General features: G+C 35.5%; 2 protein-coding genes across 3 annotated transcripts; both read left to right on the forward strand.

Moving 5' to 3' along the window:
• Window positions 1-2,441: 2,441 nt before the first annotated feature.
• Window positions 2,442-5,525, forward strand: LOC306881692 (dynein axonemal assembly factor 6-like). Its single transcript, XM_079435907.1, has 6 exons — window positions 2,442-2,638; window positions 2,737-2,815; window positions 3,123-3,228; window positions 3,311-3,407; window positions 4,915-5,000; window positions 5,080-5,525. The coding sequence occupies exons 1-6, from the start codon at window positions 2,552-2,554 to the stop codon at window positions 5,207-5,209; spliced, it is 585 nt and encodes a 194-aa protein (XP_079292033.1). The 5' UTR covers window positions 2,442-2,551; the 3' UTR covers window positions 5,210-5,525.
• A 1,138-nt stretch (window positions 5,526-6,663) lies between these two features.
• Window positions 6,664-12,370, forward strand: LOC306881689 (type I phosphatidylinositol 4,5-bisphosphate 4-phosphatase-A-like). 2 transcript variants are annotated; one of them, XM_079435901.1, is made up of 8 exons: window positions 6,664-6,899; window positions 8,067-8,260; window positions 8,722-8,828; window positions 8,960-9,065; window positions 9,244-9,296; window positions 9,697-9,743; window positions 10,380-10,470; window positions 10,829-12,363. In XM_079435901.1, the coding sequence occupies exons 1-7, from the start codon at window positions 6,791-6,793 to the stop codon at window positions 10,466-10,468; spliced, it is 705 nt and encodes a 234-aa protein (XP_079292027.1). In that variant the 5' UTR covers window positions 6,664-6,790; the 3' UTR covers window positions 10,469-10,470; window positions 10,829-12,363. The 2 variants fall into 2 exon arrangements, with proteins under 2 accessions (XP_079292027.1, XP_079292026.1); XM_079435900.1 differs by lacking the exon at window positions 9,697-9,743 and having other exon boundaries at window positions 10,829-12,370.
• Window positions 12,371-18,756: the final 6,386 nt, after the last annotated feature.

Genomic DNA, 18,756 nt, shown 5'->3' on the forward strand with positions numbered 1-18,756 from the left:
CAGTTTCCCTGACTGATGCGGGCTAATAGACATGGCACTCACACATCTCAAAATGGGGATGGGGATTTCTTTAATAAAAATGACCTTTCTTAAAGGGGTCATGACATGAAAAACCAAATTTCCCTTGATCTTTTGATGTCGAAAAGGTCATTGTATGCTTAATACATCCTGAAAGGTTCATAACTTAAAATGCCCTCATCATCAATAAAAAAGCATTAATGTAATAACCCTCAGAACACCGGTCGTTTGGATCCAAGGTGCAAGGTGATGTCACAGGAGCATAAACGTTGCCTCCAGAGTAAGACAGAGACGAATAGTCATCTTCTCACCATAGGCCCCGCCCACTGGCGTTCAGTTGCATAATGGTTGACACTTGATTAATAGAAATTACAATCACTGCCGCTATCTTGTCTACACGGAATACAGTATACACTGCCCAGCTTGAGTCTGTCGTCATTAGGACAAATGGAATGAAAGAATGTTCGTTTTGACACGTTTGGTTACAGAAGGATCCCAGCGTAAGGAACGCATGAATAATTTATTTTTAATGGCATCCCGGATCATATCCGAGGATTGTTCAGAGCATTTTGTTTTGTAAACGAGGCACAGTGCCATGAAGAGTTCACAATAAACATTTATTGAAAGATGAAGCGGTACTAGATCTGAATGCAGCTGCATCACAAACCATAAGTAAATGATTTCTTAATGCTTTGTCTGGAAATTACCATTTTATTTTGACTCAGTGTTCTGACAACATAATCAAAATAAAATGGTCATTTCCAGGCAAAGCATTAAGAAATCATTTACTTATGGTTTGACAAGCCTTCATGGACCCACCCCTTAAAAACAGGTCATTTTAGACAGAGGGTCAGATTGAGGGTTAAGAATAATCATTTTCCCACATATGTATGTGTGTGTGTGTGTGTGTGTGTGTGCGCGCAAAAAACTTTATAAGTAAAACTCAAGGAACATATTACAATAATTTAAATAAAATTCCATGTCATGACCCTTTAAAATAATCTTAGAATTAGTTAAGTTATGTTTTGATAGTTTGATTAGTTTCCTGGAGATTTGTGGATAGGGGCAATGAGTGAGTTACCCTAATTTCTCAGAAGAATATGGGAAGGTGGGTCTCTGCAAATACTCAGGTCAAGTGACTTGATATAAAGATTCGGTCATCAACTCTTTATCTAAAGCTAACATGGCAGCATGCTTTGAGAAGACCACTGACTTCAAACTAATAAATGTTGATTTCATTATTTAAGTGGCATATAAAAACTCAAATAATTTAAAGTAATATTTTAAAGTGATGACTCTAAACAAATAAATGATTTATTTTCCTTGACATTCATAAGAAGCATTAATCCAGCACCATCTGTACATTTCCACTGCATGATCACAAATAAAGTCTCAACTTTATTCCAGTAGGCCTGCAATCAAATAAACCAACTCCACCCTCTAGTGGTTGGATTTAGCTGTATAAACAGACAGGTGCAGGAAAACTGACTTCTTAAAGGTATAACTTTCACGTTGTTTATAGGTATATTCATAACCCTGCTGAAAAAAACAATAGAACCCTGCCCAAATCACAATAGAAAATGTAATGGATTTAATGGATATAATGGGAATTGTATTGGTTTTAATGGAAACTATAATGGTGTCGACTGGTATGTGATGGATTCCATTGGTTGGATGTTAAATCCTATTGGAAAAAATGCCCAAAAACACATTACAAAAAGGAATTTTGTAATGGTTTTACTGGGAAAAGCTAATGGTTTATAATGGTATCTTAATGGAAGCCATTGGAATTTCTGTGATGGTTTCTATTGGGCTTCTATTGTTTTTTTTAGCAGGTTTACAAAAACATGGTCAGTTTGCTCACTCTAGAAAGCTGTACTAAATCAGAAAACTACAGAATACATGTTTTACCTATTCTTTTCTTTATGTGCAATGTATGTCTGCCATCTGCTGTCTGATACTTAGAGAAAAGTTCTAAAATTTGTCTTTAATTATATGATACTTTATAAACAAGAAATGTATAAAAACATCTCTCATGCTAAAACATGTTATTTGTAAAATGTAATGCTTTACCTTATATGATGTATATTTGTTATATGTATCCCCTTTGTGTGTGTGTGTGTGTGTGTGTTATGTTTGAAGTTAAGTATTTCTGTATAATTGATTTTGAAAGAGAAATAAAAAACAAATGTAGGTTATAAAAAAATATATATATATATGATACTTTATTCTCTATGTGCAATACATAAAAAAACGTAAAAATACAATAAAAAAAAATGTTTGAAAATACAACGATCTCAGTTGAGACTTCACTGTAAGCACTAAGCTGTAAATTCGCAATTGATAACTTATTTGCATCGATAGTGTTTTTTGTAAGTTTTACGTCATGTTACGCCAAGAAAACGCCGCGTGCAGTCACCATGGAAACGCTAAACTAATTACCCGGAAGAGCAGCATAGTGACGCCTTACAAACAAAGTACAAAGAAAGTAAATATAAAACTCACCTTCACCTTCCAGTCCAGAAGAACAGAGATGGAGGGTCTCGCGTCCGAGCACGACCTCCAGGCGCTGTCTGCTCTGCTCTCCCCAAACCATGAAGATGAGCAAGAAGATCTCCAGGTTTGAGCCTCTAACAAACGCTGTTTTACATGGTCGATTGTAAAGCTTTTGCTAAAGATGTAACTTAAGTCGCTAAATTATTATCCTTTTTTGTTTAGCAAGTGAAGCCCATGGCGAGGATGGGCCCAGGACATATCGGCTCTCCTGATGCACCTTCGGGAAAAAACAACAAAGAGGGTATACTGTATTTAGATAGCATAGAATTATGAAATGCAATAATGTGTAATATATAAATATATTATAAAGAGAGATCAATTGATTTTATTATACATATTTAAAAGTTTTGTAAACATATGTAGAATAATAAAAATATTGAACAGATTTCATATGTTTTATTTTATTTACATTATAAATAATTTACATATTTTGAAATTGTTAAAAATTGTCACATGTTTTGCTGTTGGTCATGCTCCTATTTATGGGTTCACTTTTGAGAACATTAAAGCATCCTTCTATTTCCTTTTTAACTCTCTCTTCTCTTTAGGTAGCACTGCCTATGTGAAGAAGAACAGCAAAAACATCTGGGATGAGGATGAAGTGACTGAGGGAGCACATTTTAATGACCTCACTGACCCACGGCCACAGCCAGAGTAAAACAAAATACATGCATGACAGAATCACATATGAGCTGTAAGTAAGCTGGCCTCTCACTGTGTGTTTTTGTTTGTTTAGGTACGAGATTGTGCTGAAACAGTCTGTTGGGACTGAAGATTTGTTTCTTGGCTTTAGCAGAAAGGACCCCTCATCCATGTGTTGTGACAGCATGCTGGTACTCCTTATTATTAACTCATTAAATCTTAAACATTAATACAACATTCAGCAAATATTATAGCATGTTTATTTGGGTTATTATATAAAGTGTTAGCAAAGTTACATTTACTTCAAAGAATAAATTACCTCACCCTCAAGCCATCCAAGATGAGTTTCTTTATTGGAACAGATTTGGACAAATTTAGCATTACACCACTTGCTCACCATTGGATCCTCTGCAGTGAATGGGTGCCGTCAGAATGAGAGTCCAAACAGCTGGTAAAAACATCACAATAATCCACAAGTAATCCATACAGCTTCCGTTGATCAATTAATGTCTTGCCAAGTGAAAAGCTGTGTGTTTGTAATAAAACAAATCCATCATTAAGACATTTTTAACTTTAAACTGTTGCTTTCGTCTATATATATATATTTTTTTTTTTTTATTTTTTTTTTTGCTTAGTGTTATGTTAGAATCATTATTATACTCATACCTTTCGTTCTTTAATATTTTGAATTGTTTTTAGCTTTATTTTTTGTTTTCATTTAAATGTTAAGTTTTGATATTTTGTTGTATGCATTTGTCATTTTTATTTAATTTCTTTATTATTTTTTTAAATGTGTATATATAGTATTTATAACGTTTTAGCTTTTAGTTTTGGATCTGTTTTCGGACTACAATTGATTGCTTCTGTTGTCCTCATTTGTAAGTCTGCTAAATGACTAAATAATAATAATAAATAAATTATATATATTTATTATTTATGTATTATTAATATTTATAATTATATGACTCGTATTTTGGCCAGAAGCGATGGTTTAAAGTGAAACTTCTTAATGTTGGAATTTATTTCTCCCAACCACAACGCTTTTCACTTCACAAGACATTAATTGATGGACTGGAGTCATGTGGATTACTTGTAGAATATTATGATGTTTTTATCAGCTGTTTGGATTCTCATTATGACAGCACCCATTCACTGCAGAGGATCTATTGGTGTGGAAGTGATGTAATGCTAAATTTCCCAAAATCTGTTCTGATGAAGAAACACACTCATCTATATCTTGGCTGGCCGGAGGGTAAGTAAATTTTCAGCAAATTTTCATTTTTGAGTGAACTATTTGCTTAAGAATTTCATGGAACTTTCTGAAGAGTTACTGTTCACTTAAATGCACAGTGAGTAGCACAACTGTTAAGAAATATTGAAGAAGTTGTAATCCCAAATCTAAGTATTTTGGATTTCCACACTATAAATTCCTAACTAATTTAAAGTTTCAAAGATCTAAAGCTTAAAATTCAGTAATGAGATTAAAAGGAAGGAAAAAAATGGCTGGGGTTTGAAACATCCTTTCTCCTCCCTGAAAGAGATAGAGTTGGCTTTGATGGTGCATTAAAAAAAAAACAGATGGCAAAGGCTGATTGTAATAAAAGCATTTGACTGTCCTCAAATGACTGAGCTGATCTTCATTTTAAAAGTTGTATTGTCAAATGAATCTCACAAAATCTCTTTTTTATCTCATGCAAGGTAAGAGTTAAACTGCCAGATACAAAAGCATCTGATTTGGTGCTGGATGTGAGAGAGACATTTCTTGATCTCAGAACTCCAAAGTAGTAAGTAAACTATTAGGAAAATATTTTAGATCTAGTATTGACTACATGTGTAAATATCTGAGCATCTTGTTTGTTTCAGTAAATTGGGGCTTCACCTGCCTCACCCAGTGCACAAACAGGAGGGGAATGCCAAATTCATTGTGGAGAGAGAAGAACTGCAGATCACACTGCCCATGAACAGACCAATGGACTGCATCAACCTGACCTGAGAGAAACACAGAGAGAGTGACTGAACCATGCATCATTTCAGAATAGACAGTGTGGACAACTTCTACAGATACAGCTCTGAAGCCTTTCACTGACAGTCTTGTATCCAACCCATGAAACATGACCCATGAGTTACCTCATTTATCAATTAACAGTAGAACCAGGAACTGGACATAAAATGTTTCGAAATCAAGTCAATCCAAGTAGAAAGGAAAAGGTCCCTGTGTAAGAATATGTTGCTGTCCAGTTATTCAGTATTATAAAACTTGTAATTCTCATGTAAGTTTAAGCATAATAAAATGGTGAATCCTTTTCATTTATGATTGCTTCTCTTTATGTTTTCAAATAATATTTTAAAGCAAACTGTATAAATTATACAACTGTATTGGCTTAGTTAGTAAGAAGATTTGACCATATAATTGACCCTGGATGACAAAACCAGTCATAAGGGTACATTTTTTGAACCTGAGATTTATACATAATCTGAAAGCTGAATAAATAAGCTTTCCATTGATGTGTGGTTTGTTAGGATAGGACAATATTTGGAATCTGAGGGTGCAAAAAATCTAAATATTGAGAAAATTGCCTTTAAAATTGTTCAAATTAAGTCCTTAGCAATGCATATTACTAATAAAAATTAAAGTTTTGATATATTTACGGTAGGAAATGTGCAAAATATCTTTATTTAACATGATCATGAACATGATCTTTATTTAATATCCTAATGATTTTTGGCATAAAAGAAAAATCAATAATTTTGACCCATACAATGTATTGTTGACTATTGCTACAAATATGCGACTTATGAGTGTATCTAGAATAACAACTGGTATTTATATGCATTTTATGCAAGTTGTTCGCTATACTGTTATAAAGATCTCACTGATTTACATTACATGCTATAAGAATTATTTAGAACTTATATTTTGGCCATACAAATAACAGCGATTGCATCGAATTACATATTTGTCTGAGCAAAATTATATCATGAGAGCCACTGAAGCCTGATGTATCAACTATACAAAATAAAACATGATACAAAAAAAAATACAAACTTTTTTATGTATTTATTTATTATATTTTGTCTAAAGGTTCCATAAATTGTTCCATTTCAGGCGAATAAAAAAAAAATCTATTATTTAATGTCATTCTTTCCAGGGTAAATCCTCAAAGCAGTCCCTGACTACACTGCCTCACTAATCACAGGCAAAGACGAAAATCTTTATATTCACTACTGCACTGTTTTATTTGATCACATTCTTCTAATGAGCAGCCTAAAAGAACAGATAAATGCTTTGATACTGGTGTTTACTATAGGCATTTTAAAGCAAGAATGTGCTTCAGTCTGCCTGCACACATTTGTGAGAAGACACCTCTTGTGTATACAGTGATCTTAGAAATGGCTGTAAGTGACAATAAACAGCGTGTCGTGCGTTATTGCTCATGGGCATCGTGCAATACGCCCCCCGAGCGCACGGATGCGCACACGCGTTGCCACAGCAGCGGACGTACGCGTGACGCAGGCGGGCTCTACACACTCTCTCCGGTAGCACAACAATACAAGCTCTCGCCTCGCTCTCGGTATGGCGGACGGCGAGCGGTCCCCGTTGCTCTCGGATCTCGGCGATGGAGCTTTGGGCAGTGGTGTGTCTCCCGGAGCGGCTCCACACGGTGCTCCCAACAAACCGCAGAGTGAGTAACATTAGCGAGCACACACACCAGTGCATTTACTACAATCTAGGTTCGGTACAGTTTCTGTGCGGTTATTCGTGCTTTATTTTGCATGCTGGAGGTGATGATGGAGGCAGGACCTGAGCGGATGGTTTTCTGGCGGATCACAGTGGAGCTCCGCATATAATGCATCAGAGAGGCTGTTACGCAGCTAATGAATGAATGAACATCACTGTTCAGTGTTGTTGAGGTCTGTTAGCTGTTCTGTTATTGGCCTTCCCGCGACAAATTATAATAATAACATGGCAGTATTTTCTTAAACTAGTCATATGACTGAGGACGACTGTACAAGGGGGTTCAATGCCCACATTTACAGTAATCTGCCGTATCCGCCAACTCCAGCTACACCCAAACACGGATGATTAACACATCCTCGGACCATTCAGAAAGCCTGAAATTATTGCCTGAGGAGACCACAACCAATCATTGCGCAGAGGGGGCGGGGCCAATATAAAGTTACTAAAGGGCGTGCTGATGATGTTGGGGTGGCGATTTTTAACTGATGTGGTGATGCTGATCAAATTTGATCATAACAATATTTAAGTTTTATCTGACATTGGGTTTTATACGGAGATTATGACTTGATTTTGGGAGCTTTCAAATATTCTCACAAATCGGTTTAACATGTTCTACTGTATTTGTGAGCACATTTTCAAAAATGTGGCCCCCACAATTATAGGGAAACATGTACGTGATTTACTAGGCGCATTCCAGCAGTCTCCTTATAAAGCTCCTTTCAGCAGATCTCGAGACCAAATCTGATTTTCTTGTTAATCCTAATGGCCTGGGTGACAGAGAACAGTTTCACCTTCACAAAGTTTCAGTGTTCAGTTTAAACTTTCAGAACTGAAACATTTTATGAGCCAATATTTCCAGTATCTTTGCTAAACTGATAGTACTAGTGCTGTTATTCCGAAATTGTGGATGTACTGTATAAAGGAAACATTTACAGCACCGAAGTTGTGATCGTAAAAAAGACACTCACATGGATAAATCGTTCACAATAAGATCTCTAACACGCATTTTGATAATAGATGGGATGAATTTTAATTTTATCCTGACTTTTGGCGAAGTAAAACTTGCATGAATGTTTATCAAAATCTGCAATGGCAATCTCTTCCTTTTTAGGTTTTCCTCCGTTCCCGAGCTCGACTCAACCCCCTGTGTTGCTGAGTGAGAACCCTCCACCGTATTCCCCCCTGACGTCTCCTGAGAGTGGCAGTGCTCCAGTTATCAGCTGTAGGGTGTGCCAGTCGCTTATCAGCGTCGAGGGCAAAATTCACCAACATGTGGTCAAGTGTGGAGTCTGCAATGAAGCTACAGTGAGTTAGGACAGAGCACATGCACATTTTATACATGATTTAAAAACTCAGGACGGATTAATTAGTTAAGTTGTCAACTTTTGAACTATTGTAAAATTCTGAAGTTTTGACTTGTTGACTTGACTTGACTTGTTGCTTGTTTGCATGCTACAGCTATTGATTCAATTCAAAATACAGTTATGGGTCATGTAAACAATAGAGTTTTATCAATGCCAAGAATATGCACAAATTGAGTAATTGTTTTAGATAAATGTAATGGGGTTGATGGTTTATGGGCTTTTGTCAGCAACCATTCAAAAGTTTGGGGTCAGTCTCTTATGCTCACCAAGACTGTATTTAATTGTGAACAGTAGTGTATATACACACAAACTTTCATTTTTGGGTAACCAGAATTAATTCGGTCTCTTTTCTGTCTCACTCTCCTCCTTTCTGTTTTTTTCATTAACCTTCATTCTCTCCAGCCCATAAAGAATGCCCCTGCAGGGAAGAAATATGTGCGGTGTCCTTGTAACTGTCTTCTCATCTGCAAGGTCACATCCCAAAGGATCGCCTGCCCTCGGCCTTATTGGTAAGAGAGAGAGAACAGAAAGAGACCAAGTTAAATTTAAAACAAATGAAATCTTTGACACTACTAAACGTCATCTTGTCAGGATTGTGTATGTAAAGAATTAAATGTGTTTGTCTGCTTGTCTTGGCTAGTAAGAGGATCATAAATTTGGGGCCAGTCCATCCGGGTCCTGCCAGTCCAGAACCACAACCTGCTGGAGCTAGAGTTTCCTGCGGACACTGCAGTAACACTTTCCTGGTACATGCACACATAATACAGCAACATCACACTGTATCATTATCCGCTGCCGTGACATCTTGACCGAATCACTCGGCTCAGGTTCTACACCAAGTCGAATATCAGATGGCTATTTATTCTTGTTTTATTTATGCTGCTGACTCACATTAGCTCCTTAACCACTTTCTCAACATTTCAGTGGACCGAATTTACTGACAGGACGCTGGCTCGATGCCCCCATTGCAGAAAAGTGTGAGTATTTCTCAGCCAACATTCATGACACATTTCGCATGTACCAAATAAATCAAACTCTTTTATTAGATGGCAAATGATGGCAAACATTTAGTCTCTCTGTCAGCACCCCCCTATACACAGCTTTAGCTTCTGAAATGCAATTGCTGCCTTTTACTGGCTGTAATTTTTTTGATGTTGATGAATGTCCCTTAACATTTTAACATCCTGTCCTAGCTTATACCCTATTAAGCTGTTCGTTGACTGATTCCCTCATATCTATGGCTCTTGTCAAAACATTGCTCTGTTTGTTTGAGCATACAGACAAAGCAACATAGGCTCAGCCAATGGCATGAGTTTGGGGCGGGACTAACTGTTTCTCCAACCAATAGAGCACTGCAGTGATGACATATTTTTGTAGGCTGGCCCAGAAGTTAGCATCACCTTGGTTCCCTCAACAAAAACCAAGTAGGATTTTCCATTGGATTTTGGATTATTGCAAAAATAAACTCTGTGACCCACATTATTCTTACATAATTAGCACAGTCTTTAGGAATCTGAAGCCTAAATACAGTTGCCAAAATAAAAAGCTAAACATAGGCCATGAGCTACACCATGGTCACACGACTTCAATGTCTTCAAATATTATACTATTATTCAGCTCTTTCAACCTTTATTTAAAAAAAAACTTTTTCCCCTGAGAGTTGGTGATAGAATGGTTTTTAAGATCGCCATTATAAACACAATGAGGTTGTGAAAGCAGACCTCAGTAGATGAGAGCGAAGACATTTAATGTCCCAGACATCATCTGTAGTGGTATTTAGCCACTTGTTAGCAACTGCCTTTTTCAAGACAAAAGACAAAAAAAAATAAAAAATCTCAAGGCAGTATTACTGATGTATTTTATGTCATAGAATAACAAAACATAAAAAAAATACCTTGATACTCGAGTTAGCCACAGACCTTATTTCAGGAAAAAAAACAATGAACTGTCATTATTTTTGGAATGCTGTGTTCTGATGCTAGTGCTGGAGAAATTTCACACAATACCTTTTGCATGTTCCATTGCATTAAGCCTACTATTCCTCTGATTGGTTCCTTCAGATCTTCAATTGGCCAGAGATATCCGAGGAGGCGGAGTCTGTGGTGTTACCTGCTGTGCTTGCTATTTAGCATCGCAGCTGCAGGTCTGATTGTGAGTGTGCACTTTAGTATATTTATTAACCATATGTATGTTTTTTTTTTTTTTGTATTTTATTCTTTGACTACACAATTGACACGTCACTTAATCTGAAGCATTTCTGTTGTTTTTTATTAGATGTGTACTAGAGTCCCAAATGTATGATTTAACATAATAGTTCAAATCATTAACTTTAAATCCGCTGTTGTTTATTGTCACCCATGTAATTACCTATTTGTCCACTGCTCATCACTATAACAACTGTTTAAACATTTTTGGTGATGCCTGGGGTTTAAACTTTGTTGTAAAGTGTTACCAGTTTAACTTAATTTTTGTAATATGTTCTTAAAAATCTGTCTGTGTTTGTCTCTAGGCAGGGACGTGGTCCCAGGCACGTGTGTATGGGGGTATTTATGCCTCCTGGGCGGCGGTGTTGTTGCTGGTGGTGTTGACGCTGGCCAGGGCACTTTACTGGAGCTGCATGAGGGTCAGCCAACCTCTCCACAACCTCACATAGAGAGAGAGAGGGGGGGGTGCTGAGATTAGGGGTGGAGGGAAAAAATAAAGTCCACAGGAAAAGAGCTAGAGAGAATCATGGTTAACTCTTAAAGCTTGATTGTGAAGGGTTAAAGTAAAATCCAGGCTTGAGAAACACGTGAAAAAAAAGCTATTATGGCAAAGAAGATTAGTGTTTTAAACTTATTTTTATTCGGAAGCTTTCTTTGGATGTGTTTTCATCCGTGAATATGAACTGACTTGTTACTCATGGTTACATGCAAAGGTGAAGTTATGATTCCAAATGCTCCCTCAGTTTTAACCATTTACACACATACTCATACTCGCAAACACACATCTTAAACGAACTACGCTACAATACAAGAAAGACACAAATTCAACCGTGTTCAAACCTTCAACACAACATTAACTGCCTCTCTAGTGTCCAAATAAGATCAGAAGCCTAACTAAGAGAGGAAGTACAGGTTGATCTCCACTAGAGGGTGTTACAAAACCACAAACATACCTTTATGTTTTGTCACATTGCCTGTTTCTTTGTACAAACACTGCTAATCCAAATCATTTGGACCAGAACATGATTAACAAATGCGCAGAACCATTGTGTAACTGATTTTTCAAGTGCGCTCCAACACACTCTTTCTCCCTCTTTCTTTAGTTGTGAATGTTAAAAACAGTATTTTTTTATAATTGTGAATTTTGTTTGTAAATATTTGTTTATTTCATGAATGACTGAACAGTTGCACTGTAGCTCTAACACGCTGTGATTCCTTTTTTTTATGTTTTTATTTAATTTGCAAAATCACTACTGATAATGTTTTGACTGGAACGAATATTGAGATTACAGCTACAAGTACCTTCGGAAAGCAGAAAAAAAGTGATGAAGATCAGCTGAGTTTCATTGACTTTATCAAAAGGGTCTTGTAGCTTTCTTCTCATGTTCATGTGAAATTAATAGTCATTTTCAAGTACTGTAAGTTTGATTGTGTTCGAACCCTGATTAAGTGATAGTAATGAGATTAATCAGACACTAGATTTGGATTCTAGCTTCGAAGATGGTTTTTCTCTGTCAGAATTCAGAGTCTGTGTGGGTTTGTGTTTGTAAAGATAGGAAAACACAACTGAGATGTTCTCATTGCTGATCACCAATGTTCTTGCATTATATTCCTCATAAATATGCTAACTTCATATGGTCCTAACTGCAAATCTGGAATTCAGAATCAGAGTCTGCATTCTGTCCATGAGAGAAAATGTCAGGTCTGCAATCCCAAACAAGAGGTCAGGATGTTATTTATATAGAGCAGAAGGCCAATGATGGAGGTCTCCTCTGAATTTGTTTACACATGAGATTAAGATTACACATAATTAAAATGATGATGAAGTTATAAAACAGTGAAAACACTTGTGCTGCGTCTCGTTTTTGTGAAGGTTTGTGTGCGATTCACTTGCTGCAGTTGTTTTGGCATTCCTCCTCTCAATGTCTCTGGCCATTGGGCTCTTGTTTCGGGCGGATATATTATTTTCCTCGACACAGACTGATAGAGGCATGGGAAACATACAGAAACCTTTTAGAAACCACAACTCCCCTGAGCCAGGCAGAGAGATAGATTTGTCAGCAGTAATGGAAGAGAAAGAGCAGAGATCTGGGGACACACACAGATAGAGAGAAGTTTCAGTCTTCTGGAGGTGAGTCCGAGATTGACCACAAAAACGTCTGCAAGCAGAGATCTGAGAATGAGACCTCTGTGAAACAGACCTGATTCAAAATAAGCATACAAGGTTGTATATGTCCCCTCTCTTGTGCTAATTCTAGTTATGTTTAGTTCAAGTTCAAGTGATTAAGTGACATAAGAAAAACTACAAAGAGAATATGGCTTAGGTGTGCATAATGAAAAATGGTCCAAGATAACTATTATAAAATAAAATTGTCAATAGTCAAGTTGTTAAGAAACTATTTAAACAGCAAATTAAATTAAAGTATTCTGAAGAGATATCCATGCAGGAAGATGACATATATTCTCTGAAAAAGGAAGTCATGAAAATGAATTAAAAATAGTAATTAGTTGTTGTTTTTGAATTAAGAGCTTTTTAACTTTCTCTTGTTTTATTGGCATAACTGAATAGTGAAAAATGGTGCAAAATAAGTAATAAAAAGTAAAAATATTGATGTAAATGGAGGAAAACAGGTAATATTAATAAATTAACATTTATTTAATTTAAAGTGTACAAAAACTGACAAACATCTCTACAATTAATTGTAAATGTGAATAAATAATGCAGAAATAATTAAGAAAAAATAATATAATAATGCAAAACTAAGGGAGGAAATAAGTAACATCAATTTTTAATTAATAACTAAGGTAAAAGATAAAAAATACTCTTACTAAATTACTAAAACTACACTAATTTTGCAAAGCTGTAAATAAAAACAATATATATAAAAAACATTTTCTACTAAAAAACGTTTAATGTTTTTTATGGCTTTCTTTGTAATTGTGAAAACTGTTTTTAAAAAATTATGTGTATTGCCATTGCATTTCAAAATAATTAATATAAAATAAAACAAGTTGAAAGGATAAAAATGAAAATTACACTTTATTCCAATAATACATCAAATGTTAAATGATAAGAAACAGTGCCAAGGCAGATTAATTTGTTTAAATTCTAATCTAATCTAATATGCTTTAAAACAATAAGCCAATGCATTTGCAGTCAAAAGTGATATAAAATATATGCATTAAATATATGTAATATATAAATATATAATAATGAATTAAATGATGTAATATTAAATTTCGTTATTGCGCATAAAATAGAATACATAAAATAGTCCAATAAACTTAATCACTAAGAAAATATAAATTAATTCTAATAAAAGCATTTACTATTAAAATATGTAAATGAAAATAAAGCTTAATTATAAACAAATATTTAGTTCAGTGATAGGAACCTCTCTTTTTCTCTGTTGTGTCTCAGGGGAGAGAGTGAGTTCCCAAAGGAATCAACCCGATCTGAGATTACTGAGTTTGCACAAACACACAAGAGCCTTTTATCCTCCTAACGTATAACAGGATTCATCCTTAAAGATGAGCCCTGTGACCTTATGCACACACACACACACACACACAGAGTCTATGTCACGGCTGTTAAGTGCATACACTCACACTATCAGATCTGCAAATCTCCTCCTCTCTGCTCTCAGCGTGAACAGCAATAAGCAGCTGTAAGAAGGATAGAGAGGGAGATCTGGGAAGAAAGGATGAGAAGGGAGAGGAGATGAGAATGAAAAGATAAGATGAACTGATGAGGAAGGGGTATAAGTAGCTTTTGCACTGTCCACTTTAAAACAAACAATTCATTTAGACCATCTAATCCTCACACACACACACACACATGTTGGTTTTTGTGGTTTATGGGGACTCTCCATAGGCATAATGCTTTTTATACTGAACAAACTGTGTGTGCTATTGCCCTGCACCAACCCTACACCTAAACTTAGCCCTCACAGGAGACTTTGTGCATTTTTACATTTTCAAAAAAACACCATTTAGTATGTTTTTTAAGCCTTTTGAATTACAGGGACATAGGCAGTGTCCTCATAAACCACCTTCATATTGTAATACCTCTGTCATACCCATGTCATTATACAAATTTGTGTCCTCATAAACCACATAAACACACACACACACATTTGAATACTTTTATTTGGATCTAAAAGACAAATAAAAGTATTCAAATGTGTGTGTGTTTATGTGGTTTATGAGGACACAAATTTGTATAATGAGTATGACAGAGGTATTACAATATAAAGGTGGTTTATGACGACACTGCCTATGCCCCCCCCCCCCCCACACACACACACATGGTTCAGATGTGAGAAAACTAGCTGTTAGTGAAATTCGAAAATGCTAAATTAGAGTGATGGACGATGCAAAGAATTTGTAGATTAAAAAAAAAAAAAAAAAATTTTTGTGATTTTGTATATAACTTCACTGTACCCATAATGTCAGAGGTCTCATGACCTACAGTCCTACAGCTAAAAGCATAACATTCAACTCAATTAACAGCATGAATTATTGATGTCTGTCTGGACCAGAATTTGTGTGTACACTGGAATTAAAAGCCTCCGGTGTCACCTGTCACACTGCAGTGTGTGTGTGTGAGAGATATGAAATCACTCTTTCATCTGTTAATTCGAAGTTTATTTCACCTTTAGTAAAAATGCTGCTTTAGTTTGAGTTCCATGTTTTACCAGATTCTCAGAGAAACTGAAAACAATTTGAATGCAATTTTATTGTTGAAGTATTTGGATAAAATAATTATGTGTTAATTTGTAATAAATTGTACGAAGATGTGTTTTTGTTTTGATGAGAGAAGAATATAATAAACATTTAGGGCCTTTCTCTAAAACTTAAATGTTAAATATTATATTATATTTTTTATCTTATTTTATGTATTATATTTTATGTGTGAATGTTAAATGTAACAATAAAACAAGTAACTCTTTATTTTATTTTATTCTACATATGCATTTTTAGATGGTTATAATGTACTATACAACACCAAGTAATTTATAGTTATAATATAGTTTTTTTTACATAAATAAGCTTAATGTTAGATATCTCTCTCTCTCTTTCTCCTTGTGTGTTAAACCAGGCAAAATCACATCCAATACAAAACATCCTCCTCAAAAAGGAAAGCTTGGATTTCACCTATGTCAGTTTGGATTGGGAGAGAGAGGGAGAGAGAAGGAGAGATCAGGGATGAAGGTAATACAGTAAATGCGAGAAAGGGATAGAGGTGAAGATAAATAGAGAGTAAAGGGTTACAGGTGTCTTTCTTCTGATCATTCCTCCAGAAAAGAGCATCTCCACTGAACAGGTAACAGCTCTCTTTAACAGGATCTTACTTGATTATTTAGGCCTGTAGCTCCCATTTAGGCGTTTCAGTTTTAGTGCAGTATTTGTTGGTTGAAATTATTAATGATTGATAAGTTGATTTAATCAAATTAAAATTTAAAAAAATTTTTTTTAAAGATTTTCCTCTTTTCATTTTTTTATATAAGTGCTTATTTAGTGATTTTATATGATGTTTTTTGTTTTAAAGTATGGTAATGTTTTAAAGAAAGAACTTTCAATGTCTAATAAACCAAATTTTTTATAATTCATTTAAAAACGGAACGGACGATCAAGTGAATGTAGCCTAAGTTTTGAGGCATTTGATGTAACAAATCTCATTCTCAAAATTATTATTTTTTCAAAAAGATGCTCATAGGTTTATAATTTAATTTTCTACAATATTAAGCCAAACTCACGAAAAAGTCCTGCAGTGTCAAGAACTGATACTACTGGAAGTACTGAGTCTACTGGAAGTAACTGGATTCCAAACAATCGAATTGCTTCTTATTTTTATGCAACAATTTAATTGAGCTCAGGGAATAAAGATTATGCTGATTATGAGGAAGATAATGAAGATATTACTATTTTACAGATGGAGTGTAATTGTAATTTCTCTCTGGGTCCTTTTCCCTCGATTTACAGGAGCAGAAGTAAGTGAATGTGTGTGTGTGTGTGAGCATGCAATGTACAGTTGATTGTTAAACACAACAGTTTGTCGATGCTAATTTTAGCCTATATATTTAATTTCATAACTGCATTGTTTCTAACTTTAGCCTAGAAATATGACTTGCTCCATCATTTCACCTAGAAACACCTGCTGAGAAATGCGCCAAAGCAAAAAGTATGCATTATAAGACACAAATCTAGTTTGGGCACGAAACAAATTTACTAAATTTAACTACCGACTTAATCCGTTACAGTCATGACAGAAAACGCATGTCTTTTGAAAGGATAGACTATGCTATTCGCCAAATTACAGCCTAACGTTACTTTAAAACTGAAGGACATCCCATTATCGTTTTTTTGGTGAACAGCATACGATTCTTAACTGTTTATTTTGGCTGGCAGAGTGCAAGAAAGTGATATTGAATGTCCAGAAACATCCTTGTACATGGTGTGCGGGGAAAAATATACAGTTCGAAACCTTAACTGGACTGGAAGTGGTTTGTTTCTAGTTACTGTTTCTATCTTTCAAGCAGCGCTAAATACGTTTGCGTTCTTGTTTCCGTCAGCAGTGCTGTTCCCTGACTGGGCTTATAAACCAGCGTGGTCTCCAGGCTCGCGGCAGGTGCAGTTATGGCACTTCCTGCTGGAGCTGCTGGGGCGTGGCGAAGGCGGAGCGATCACGTGGGGCAGCGAATGGGGAGAGTTTGTGATCAGAGACCCAGAGAGATTGGCTAAACTGTGGGGGGAGAGGAAGGGCAAGCCGCACATGAATTACGACAAACTCAGCAGAGCTTTGCGGTACATGCACCGACAATCATATGCACAATTATATATTGAGATATATCATTTAAAGAATAATATATTATAGTATTGTAAATTTACATGACAGTCACACTTCTCCCCAGATTTATAGATTTAAAAAACACATAGAAAAGCTGATTAAATTATTATTAATAAATGTTATGTTATAATATATATATACAAAATATTGGCACCCTTGGTAAATATGATCAAAGAAGGCTGTGAAAATTAATCTGCATTGTTAAACCTTTTGATCTTTTATTAAAAAAATTCACAAAAATCTAACCTTTCATTGGATAATAAGAATTTAAAATGGGAGGAAATGTAATTATAAAATAAATGTTTTTCTCTAATACTCATTGGCCACAATAACGGCACCCTTTTATTCAATACTTTTTGAAACCTCCATTTGCCAGTTTAGCAGCTCTAAAATTTCTTCTATAATGCCTGATGAGGTTAGAGAACACCTGACAAGAGATCAGAGACCATTCCTTCATCCAGAATCTCTCCAGACCCTTTAGATTCACAGCTCCATGACGGTGCTTCTTCTCTTCAGTTCACCTCACTCATGTTCTACAGGGTTCAGGTCAGAGGACTGGAATGGCCAGCAGAAGCTTGGTTTTGTGCTCAATGACCCATTTTTGTGTTGTTTTTGAGGTTTGTGTTTGGATTATTGTACGGTTGGAAGATCCAAACATGGCCCATTATAAGATTTCTAACAGAGTCAGTCACTTATTCATTTTTTAACTGTTGGTATTTGATAGAATCAGTGATGCCGTATGTCTAAACAAGATGTCCAGGACCTCCAGCAGAAATATAGGCCCACAACATCAAAACTACAGCATTATATTTCATTGTACACATGGGGTAGCCTACTTTTTATCCCTGTGTTCACCAAACCCATCTTGAGTGTTTGCTGCTAAAAAGGGAAGGGTCTGGCTGCAGACTTGCACTTGCACTCTCAGACTTGCACTCTTAGACAATTGCACTCTCAGACACTTGCACTGGGGAATTTTCACTGCTCTAGCTCTTTTCTTAAAGCCACGTGCTCAAAATTGTGAATATGAATGGGAATATACTTCAGAGATATTTTACTCATAAGAATTTCTAAGGGTGCGAATAATTGTGTCCAACGTGTATTTGAGAAAAACATTTATTCCATAATGAGATTTCCCCCCATTTTAAATTCTTATTATCCAATGAAAGGTTAGATTTTTGTGAATTTTTTAAAATAAAATATCAAAAGGATTAACAATGCAGATAAATTTTCACAGCCTTCTTTGATCATATTTACCAAGGGTGCCGATATTTTTGGCCATGACTGTATATTCCTGTAATGTCATATGCATTTTATTCTAATTCAGACTTTCATACATACGAAAATATAGAAACACACAAATGCATACATTTTATGATATTTTAT

The sequence above is a fragment of the Barbus barbus genome, assembly GCF_936440315.1.
Source record: "Barbus barbus genome assembly, chromosome: 15".
Lineage (NCBI taxonomy): Eukaryota > Metazoa > Chordata > Actinopteri > Cypriniformes > Cyprinidae > Barbus > Barbus barbus.